The following is a 10,787-nucleotide window of genomic DNA, read 5'->3' on the forward strand; positions in this document are numbered from 1 at the left end:
CAACAAGCACTCTAAATGTAATCTTACCTTATTTCTATAATAATATGATCATCGTAGTCCAATAACATGGAAATGTAAGGGTAAGCTTGCATACAAAGAAACCAACATAATATAGAAACAAGAAATCAATTATATAAACATCATCAACATCAACTAATCAACAACAATCATATGTTCAACTTAAAGCTACAACAAACCACATATTTCATATAGCAACTTAATAACATATCATACAACTCAATCAACATCAATATAGACACTTCATAGCACAACAACTCCAAAAAATATCAATATAGACACTTCATAGCACAACAACTCCAAAACATAATAGTTTTTCAACATAGTATATCAACAACACTACTTATCAACACAATATATTAACAACACAACTACTTTATGCATCGTCACACAATTTAAGTAAGAAATCTCTTATAACATAGGTGAACAATCTAAGTGGTTTAACCTTATTGAATCAAACTTAACAATGCAATCTTTTTTTTTTGCTTACTAGATCAACAACAAATTTGGGTACCAATCCACAATACAATGTGATTTCTCAAATTTTACCACTTGCACTAGGTAAGTCTAGTACCAATCGTCAGGTATAGTGTAGCTTGGATATGAGCACGTTACAATATTTACATGCATTAACCAAGTTACATAAGGTATAGCCCACTAACTATCATCACAATATCATGCACCTTGCTAATCATTAGTTAGAGATTTTATCCATCGACTTCATACCTTACTTAATAGGTCACAACATTAATAATATGGTTTGACCTAATCCTAATCTATATCAACTAAGTACTTAAAGAAGACTCAACATTCCACTTCAAGAGACAACAATACTCAAAAAGGGTTTTCAACAATTGAGCTCTTAGAGTATCACAACACATATCCACACAATAAGATATTCAACTTTTAAAACAACATTTCTCCTCTAGTCTTAAGTTAACAACACAATACAACTCAATGCATAATGCATCTTATTAACATAATTCAACACTACAATATGCCTCATGTATATCCCAACTACCATACTACAATTCAACATACTTTTCATATGTTTAGAACACAACATACTATAACAAGTCATACATATTCATTTAACATACTCACGCTCAATGTAATGAACCTGTGTCCAAAGCTCGATGTCATCAAGGCCAAGAGTTCCTTACCCACTCCCAGTGTTGTCAAGACAAAGAGTCTCTGTCTCGTTCATGTCCAATGTCATTCCTCTAGCATCCCTTTAACCCATGCTTAACTAACTACAAAGAACCTTTAACTGACTCACGTCAGACACCAGCCAATTTGTGCCTAGCGTTAGTGAAGTAGAAAGCCTCTGACTTGCATTACACTTGACGTCATGAAGCTCCACCTTGCGAGAAAATGATTTATGCAATTGGGAAAATCGTGATTTGTCTCAATTACTTGAAATTTTCTAGCAAATTCAACATGCAACTATGATTTCAACACATATACAATGTATACAACTTAGCTTCATCTAGACAAACAACATGCAATCAATATATGATCCAAAATCACTAATTTGTGTCTAAACCACCAAAAACCCAAGTAGCCAGATATCTCACTTCTCCATAATCAAGGAAAGGGAGGAAGACACGAGAAACCCCAAAATCCTTTGTATGACAACTTCTCTCTACAAGTAGTGGATGCGACCATAGTGACGACACTACAGGTGTGGCCATGGTGACGACACTATGCGTGCAGTTACGGTGACGACGTTGCTTGTGTGACCATGATGACGCTACGATTGCGGCCACAATGATGCTATAGGTGCAGCCACAGTGACGACACTGCACTTGCAGCCACGGTGATGCTGCGAGTACAGCCACAATGACGACGTTGCGCGTGCGATCACGGTGACGACACTACTTACGCGACCACGGTGATGCTGCGAGTGCGACACGATGACAACATTGCTTGTGCAACCACTATGACGACGACCATGGTGACAATGATGATGTTGCGTGTGGTGGTTTCACAATAATGATTTGAAAAAAAAAAAATTTCACCAATTACGTGAGTTACCTTTCTTCAATCTCATATGTTTATTTTTTTATTAATATATCCTATGGCTAAAACTAATAATTCATCCATGAAACACATTTTTTACTATTTCATGTTAGAATACATCTTTCTTTATAACCATGACACTCAAAATGTTTACTTTTCCCTAAACAGTTGTCCAAAACGACATCCATGATTCATCCCGTATCCGTGACAGCATGAATGGCACGAGAGAACTCAGAAGATTTGTCATCATGTTCAAACAAGAGAAAGGTGTGGTGAGAGAGCCCAAATAATAGAAAGCCCAATACCTCTTTCTAGATCCAAACAAATAAGCCCACAGAGATGCCAACAGCATCTCTAGGCTCTAGTCTCTACCCGTGTCCTGTTCCATTCCATTTTCTAGTTACTACACTCTTCTCTCCTCACCGATGGAGGTAATTATCAGCAACAAAATAAATAAATAATGAATTTGCTTTCATCATTCAACTTCATTTCCATCGTTAATTAGTTTCCAAATACAATTTTTTTTTTAATTTTATTAGACGAAGCACACAGGGTATTGCCGTACGATGGAGGAAGTCACCTTCGACTGTGTACAGCTCTAAAACCCTTTTCCCCCTCTCTTTGTAGCATAGTTTTATTTCTCTATCTATATATCTGACTCCTTCTTCCTTCAAATTGGGTACGCAGGATCTCATTCATTCCATTTTGAAGCGCTTTTGGACATTGCAAGCACTTGGTTCCACACTTTCTCCTAATTTTTCCTCTTCCTCTTCCTTTCCTTCCCACATCCGAATCACTAACCTTTTTTTATATTTTTTTTTCAGAGCGCGAAAATGTTGAAGCCAACGACGCCCCGGACTCCGAGGTTCTTCGCTATTTGTCGTTGGTGTAGCTGATTATTAGTCTTTTATTTGTGCTTGTTTCTTGACCAGGATATAGTTTCTGAATTCCCCTTGTTGAATTGTGGTTCTGTGCAACATTTGAATTAATTTTGTTTCTGCGCTGGTATTTCCAACAATTTCTTCATTCCACTCGTGACTGGTGCTTGTCAATCATTGGGACTAGAATACAAATTATAGAAGAAATTAGTTTAAAATAAGTTTTTAAAGGCGGCTTCTATGAATAAGCTTTAATTTTAGCTTATAGAAAAGTTAATTTTATTTTTCTTGTTATTATTTTTTTGTATAAAATTTTCTGAATAAATTTATTCAATCAAGCTTCAAGTCGATTACCAGAGGAAAAAAAAAATGAAGATCTGCTCATGAATTTGGAATCTTGTCTCTTACTACATTGGATTTCAATTTCATACCACATTTCTAAAGCTTTTTAGGAACCTTGCCAGTCACGTTTCTGTCGGTGTTAATTTCCATGTTCTTATTGGCAAAAATGAAGAGACATAAGGTCATTTATAGTTAGGTTCCTATTTCCCTTATTAACACAAGGTTCAGGCCACACACCAAATTGCTCCCTGCATGCATTTGATAAATTTGGTTTTTCTTCATGAGTCATCCACTTATTAACAATGCAAACTTTGCCATGACTTTCAATTTCAACCACTTTATGATCTACAAGATCCCTACATAAGTATACATCATGTTTCATTCTCACTCTGTTGATTTGGTTCACAAGTATTTGCATTTCACAAATTCTTATTCAATTGTTATTTGTTACTTTTGACCACATCCTTGAAGAACTTTCAATTTGAAACACTGAACATATAAATCTGAATGACCAAAAAAGTTCCATGTAGATCATGTGCTTACGGGTTAGGAATTTTTTGTGGCCTCTAGAGCATTTAGATTTAATTGTAGTGCCTTTTATAAATAAAAGGGAGCTTTGTGTTAGTTTTTGTAATAGAGGAGAGATCTGTGTAGCAAACATGAAATACAAGGGAGTGTGTAATTTTTTCACAATATATCATATTCGTGTATAATGCTTCCTTCGAATGTTTGGTAAGGGAGTTGGCCCTGATTGTTTCAATTTCTTTTATTCGCTATTTAGGCTTTGCTTCATTTATCTTCATGTTATGATTGTTATCAAACTCTTTCAAACAAAACTTTTTCAAAGTAAATTTTTTTTTTACAATCTATAACTCACTGGGTGGCATCAACGGCAAAGGCATCCTAAGTAGGATCTACATCCTCTAATATTTTAGTTATTCTCTTCAACTATATAATACCTCTTGCTTAACTGTTGCATTGTGTGCCAATAATCTGAAAATGGGTTTTATTGCTACAGGTAGGAGTTGGAACATCCAAGAAGAATCGGACAACTTTTGGTATTTATGCGATGTTTCCATTATTTCATTCTATCGACAGATTTGGTGGAGGTTCTGTTTTAACATTTGCTTGTTTTACTCATTTCTCCATCTCTTGTGGTCCAGCTAATGCCAATGCTGTGAAGCTTACGTCTGAACTTCTCCGTATTTTTATCACAGGTTCTTCCATCTTTAATGATAAACACATTTGTGCTTCCTTGGTCATGACTATAACCTTGCATATAGTCTTTATCATCTTGACATAAATCTTTCTGTTGGTGCAGAGGCTGTTCAACGTGCTGCGGCTATTGCAGATGCAGAGGGTGCTAGTCAAATAGAACCTACTCATTTGGAGATTATTCTTCCTCAGTTACTTTTAGATTTCTAAAGCATTTCAAATACTTATATGTAACTTCTACTTCCCCTATCATCAATATAGTAGAAAGATCGTTAAGCTTTTATGCTGCGATATCAGACACAATAATTCTTTCCAGGGGCTTTTAAAGAGAAAAGGGCTGCGGTGAAACTGTGGAGTATCCTCACAGTTATTTCTTTCTGTTACTTGAAGCTTTCTAACTTGTCTTGCTCGATTAACGAATCTACAGCAAATCAGCAATTAAGATTTTCATGTGATTATCTATGATGATGATAAATCATTACAATGCTAATTAATTTTTGGGTGGCGAGGTAGGGAATTGACCATTCTGTGAAGATGGAAACAATTTTATATTGGTTCATTTACATTTTGAACCAACACCAATCATTTAGTTAACCACGATATTGTTGAGCACAATAAACCATTCTATGTCTAAAAGAGCAAGGAATTCTAGATTCTAAATATGTATTAAGCACGTGTTAATGTTGTCTTGACCAGTAATTAAACAAGAACCACGATTCAATAATAAACCATAAAACTTTGATTGCATTTTTTATTCAGCATATATAGAAATAGCAAACAACAACAATATTTTTGGTGTAAACAGTGAACATGTGTGATGTGTGACGCTGGTAAATAGTACGCATTGCAATATTTGATTTCCCCAAATATGCTATTAACTAGTGTAGACAATTGATCCGAGAATTTTTATGAGTTACATTTGACTCGGTCACATCAAATTATGCAGTGTAACAAGTTCTAAAAATCTTGCTTATCATTTACATTTTAAGAAAATGCTAACCATGCCCTAAAGACAGATGATTAAATAAGCAAAAATTCAAAAGTACTAAATTTACAATAAATTTTTTTACAGTATATGTTGATTATTTAAATAGTGTCTTTAGGGCGCTAGTTAGCAAAACTCTATTTTATAAAGTATAGTGAAAATAAAAATAGAACCAATCAGAACAGGAGTTCATATTAAACTATAATTTTAATCTTGAAAATATATAGCTTATCCTATTAGGAAATGAAGTCTCTTTTTAATCATATTTTTTCATCTACAAGATTCGAATCTCAAATCATGTTTAAAATTTATTATAGTACTACTCAGTTACCAGTGATAATTTACTTTTTCAAGTATTTTTTATTACACTCTCAGCACGTTATACTTCGTGTAGTTAGAACATGTTTGAATACAGATTTAAAAAAGTTTTTTAAGAATTTTTTTTACTAAAAGAATATTTTATTTTTAGTAAAAAAGTTCTTGAAAGTCCTTTAGACGATACCCAAACATACATACTCTCGATCCTTTCCTGCCTAACAGGCCAGAGCGCCCAAACGCAGTTTCATGTTCAAACAAGAGAAAGAAGAGGTGAGAAAGCCCAGATAATACTAAGCCCAATACCTGGAGTGAGAGGTGGAGGAATGCGCGTGAAGGAAAGTGGCAGGGAGAAAGATGCCATATTGCAATGGTGCCGTTACGCAACTAAGTAACCAACGCCAAAAACAAAACAACATTTCTACCTGTGTGTCTTGTTCCATTTACTACTTTCTACAGTCTCATCCTTGGTGACTGTTCTCTCTCTGAACCCTAATTTCCTCACGGATGGAGGTAACCCCTCTCTATTTCTTCATATTTTTTTTTACCGTGGACCACGCTTTCATTTATATTGAATCCTTATCGTTGATTCTTTAATTCAGCAACTAAATAAATAAATTATGAATTTGCTTTCATCATTCAACTGCATTACCATCGTTAATTTGTTTTCAAGTACGGATTTTTATTTTACTAGGGGAGAGGCCCTTTGCGTCATGGAATTTTACTCTATTGTCTTTTTAACCTTTAACTTACAGTAGGCATCGCACTCTCTTATTTGGCGATCAACAGCCCAACAACATTGTATGAACAAACTAGGCCTAACCACTCAACCAGGCACATCTTAATTAGATAAAAGGATGAATGGAACCTTACATGTTTGTGTTTTCTTATCTTGTTCTCTTATTTTCTCTAAACAAAATATAATTTTGCACAAAATACAGCAATTCTGGTCTGGGAGTGCCATCAATGAAAACAAAGGAATGGTAGATAATTTGCAGCGTTATGGAGTAATCACATCCAAAAAGGTTGCTGAAGTAATGGAAACCATTGATAGAGCTTTGTTTGTACCTGGTGGACTCCAACCTTATGTGGACAGTCCTATGCCAATAGGCTACAATGCCACTATCTCTGCGCCGCATATGCATGCCTCCTGCCTTCAGTTGCTGGAGAAAAATTTGCAACCTGGGATGCGTGCTCTGGACGTTGGCTCTGGTATAGTCCATGAACTAATTTTCTATAATTATTACCAGAGCCAAAGAGCTATCTACAATTGCTTTTTTTTTTCCTTCTAATTTATTAAAGAGAAACGGAAAATGCTTATTAATTAGGAATAATTCAACTACCATTGTGTGTATTGGATTTGTTGTTTAATGTTGATAGCAGCTGCCATAACAAGGCTGTGCAAAAAAGAATGGATGGTTTATTTCCTTTTCTTAATGAAGCAAGAGAAGGATGATATGAAGATTTTATAGTGTAAAACCTTGACACTGACAGTGTTTATTGACAACACAATTAGGTTTGCATAATCCCAATTCAATGTGGAAATGTTGTGTTGTTCTATGCGTTCCATGATGTGTTATACAAATTTAAATTATGTTCTATATAACAGGAATGGAATTTCAATGCATTTGTTCTCTGTATTCTCCTCATTTGAGGCACAATATTGATACTTTGGACCCCTTTATAGGAACTGGATACTTGACTGCATGCTTTGCTTTGATGGTCGGACCCGAAGGCCGTGCTATTGGTGTAGAACATATTCCTGAGTTGGTCTCTTTTTCAACTGAGAATATTAAAAAAAGTGCTGCAGCTCAACCATTGAAAGATGGTTCCCTTTCTGTGCATATTGGTGGTATGTAATCTACAATTTCTGTCAATCTAAAACATTGAAACTCTTTTATTTTTTGCACAACAAAAATACAATTTCATTTGATGTAATTAGCTTCTAAAGTTTAATTTAATCCATTTGTTTGATATGGGTGTTGAAGCTTAATGTGAGGTGAAGGATTTAATAATGCTAATAATATTAACGAGTGTCCATATTCGTTTTCTTTAACTCTTCCCTTTGCTCTGTGGTGATAGCTGCATGTATATATTAATGATTCTTGAGCAGTTATATGTCAAGTTGGTGGATCAATAATTTCAAATATTTGAGTAATTGTTGTGCTGACAGATGGAAGGCAAGGTTGGCCTGAGTTTGCTCCTTATGATGCCATTCACGTTGGAGCAGCAGCACCAGAAATCCCCCAACCACTTATTGACCAGTTGAAGCCGGGTGGTAGAATGGTTATTCCTGTTGGAAACATATTTCAAGATTTAAAGGTCGTGGATAAGAACTCTGACGGTTCTATCAGTATCCGAACTGAGACTTCTGTTCGATATGTGCCTCTCACTAGCAGAGAAGCTCAACTGCGAGGTCAGTGAAGTGGACGTTGGGAACACTCTGGTTTTGTCTGTACCACGTGCTGTAAGAATTTGTATAGTTAAAGTTGTTGATTTATTCTTACCCAAAAAAAAAAAACATGATTCATGTTGATCATGCAGTATAATGGTAATAAATATACCATAACTATTATCGTCGGTTTCTGAAATCTGAATCTGTTTTTTCGGTTTATCTAATATGGAGTAGAACTAAATAAAACATTATTTTCTAGTAGTATTTAACAGTGATTGAGTTCAAAATTTCAACAATTGTCTTGTGTTATATACTTTTTATGTTGATGAATAATTTGGAATTTTTATTTTGATGATTATTTAGACAATGTAAAAAGGTTGCTTTGTGATTATTTTAAATAATAGCATGAAATAATTAAATTAAATATGGTTAAAATTATGATTATTGGTTTAAATTTTTTCATGAAATAATATTTTATAGAGGATTTTCTTTATTAATATTATATATATATATATATATATATATATATATATATATTAGAAGGGATTTGTTCACTCTAAGAGTAAATTTACTTATACTTATTTCACTTAATATCTATGTTTTATATCAAATTTTAATAATCTAACCATTGAATTTAAAGTTTTTAATGCATAGATCAAGTCTATAATTTTTTAAAAAATTTAAAAATTATTTGATACTTTGTTTCATTAATTCAAATCAACGGATAAAATATTTTTATGATTATTTATCAATTTAAATTAATAAAATGAAATACTAAATGATTTTTAAATTTTTCAAAAATTTGCAAACTTGATCTATGCATTAAAAATTGTAAATTTAATGATTGAATTGTTAAAATTTGATGTAGAACATGAGTTATTGAAACGAGTAAGTCTATCTAAACTTATTCTTAGAATAAACAGATTCTTTCTCTTTCTATATATATATATATATATATATATATATATATATATATATATATATATATATATATATATATATATATATAGTTAATAACTCCGACTTAAGGGTGGTAATTTAAGACAATTGTTATCATATTGAGATTATTATAAAATATTTAGTAGTACATATACAAGTATTATTACATTTTACTTAATTTATATCATGGTACATCCATCTGACATGATCTAAAGTGCCAAACTTTTAAATTATTTCTTTTATGCTTATAGTATATATAGAAGGTTTTTTTAACCACTTTATAACAATTAAGCAACTTATTTAATTTAGTTAGTTGTATTAAATTTATTAATATTTCTTCTGTAAAATTATAAGAATTATTTCAAAATTAATAATTAAAAACTAATTTATGCTCGCAAGACATAATTTTTACTCATCAAATATTATTTCTATTGTGTTTATTATTTTATTTATTCTTATTTTCTCATCTCTTATTTTATCCTTACATATTTGATATATTATTCTTTTTACTCTTAATAGAAAGAATTTTGTATAATATAAATAAACTTCATTCAAGAATGTGTTGCATTTTAACTAAAAGTAATTAAATTCAAAGACTAAATAAACTAATGTGGTAATGTTGATGACTAAATTGACCAGGATATAATTTTAAAGGCTTAAATTGATCGACATTTGTTAATTTTAAAGACTAGAATTTCTTTTTGATAATTATAAGAATTAAATCACCCTATAATTAAAATTTCAAAGACTAAATGTGTTAATCACTCTTAAGCTCCATTCGTAAAGAATCATGCATGTGTCCGGGATCTTTTAGCCAAGTTTTGTTTGAGCAACTCTAACGAACCATTTTTAAAATAGGAACTCGTTCTTGGTCAGTTCGATGTCGGAAAGAATTAATCTGGCATCCAGCTGGAGAGCTGGTTCTTTACAAGAACCCAGTTCTTATATATATATATATATATATAACAGAACTAACAAAGAAAAACATAAAACGAGGGAATATGATGAGAGTTCATTGTGGGATTCCATTAAAGTAATTTAAGAACTCAAAATAAATTCAACCATTAGAATAAAATATGATGACAGTTCTTATATTTCATATGACAATGTGATGCCCCTAAAAAGTAATTTAAGAAATCAAAATGAGTTCTATCATTAGATGGTCTGATGATCATCTTTCATAAAACCTAACATCATCGAAGGTTTGGATACTTTTAGGAGAGTTTTGTAACGATCCACTTTCAAGAAATCTAACAGGCTGACATAGAAGGTATTAAGTACTCTAAAGTCTAAAAAACACTTTGTAATAGTTTCTAATCTTTATAGAGAAGTGGCACTAACACATTAGATTAGACTATCTTGACATACATTATGAGATTTTTTTTATCCGAACTATTTAATTACTTGCCAAGATGATTATTTTTACGGAATTCATATTAAAGCAACTATATATTTAGGTCAAGTATGCACAATTTCTGAAGGAGAGTCTATCAAATAGGAAAATCAAATTCTCACCAGCCAATTTTATGTGCAGTCAATATTCAACTAAATTTCAGCCGTTGATTGGTTATTATACCGTAATTAAGAAAGAGAAAGAATATGATGAAAGGTGCAGAACTGCAGAAAACATCCAAAGACAGGAGAGATTCCTGATCTATCAAAAATGAGAATTTCCCAA

The 10,787-nt window shown here is 32.5% G+C and overlaps 2 protein-coding genes across 2 annotated transcripts; both read left to right on the forward strand.

The window, feature by feature from the left end:
* The first annotated feature begins 2,363 nt into the window (after window positions 1-2,363).
* Window positions 2,364-4,781, forward strand: LOC109801027 (centromere protein X). The gene is made up of 7 exons (XM_020361992.3): window positions 2,364-2,471; window positions 2,580-2,630; window positions 2,728-2,776; window positions 2,865-2,905; window positions 4,279-4,318; window positions 4,424-4,477; window positions 4,582-4,781. Exons 1-7 carry the CDS (start codon window positions 2,466-2,468, stop codon window positions 4,683-4,685), a joined length of 345 nt encoding a protein of 114 aa, XP_020217581.1. The 5' UTR covers window positions 2,364-2,465; the 3' UTR covers window positions 4,686-4,781.
* A 1,213-nt stretch (window positions 4,782-5,994) lies between these two features.
* On the forward strand, window positions 5,995-8,439 carry LOC109800871 (protein-L-isoaspartate O-methyltransferase 1). The gene is made up of 4 exons (XM_020361784.3): window positions 5,995-6,288; window positions 6,717-6,987; window positions 7,463-7,627; window positions 7,949-8,439. Exons 1-4 carry the CDS (start codon window positions 6,283-6,285, stop codon window positions 8,197-8,199), a joined length of 693 nt encoding a protein of 230 aa, XP_020217373.1. The 5' UTR covers window positions 5,995-6,282; the 3' UTR covers window positions 8,200-8,439.
* The last annotated feature ends 2,348 nt before the right edge of the window (window positions 8,440-10,787 follow it).

This window comes from Cajanus cajan, chromosome 5 (assembly GCF_000230855.2).
Source record: "Cajanus cajan strain Asha chromosome 5, NIPB_CcT2T_4, whole genome shotgun sequence".
Lineage (NCBI taxonomy): Eukaryota > Viridiplantae > Streptophyta > Magnoliopsida > Fabales > Fabaceae > Cajanus > Cajanus cajan.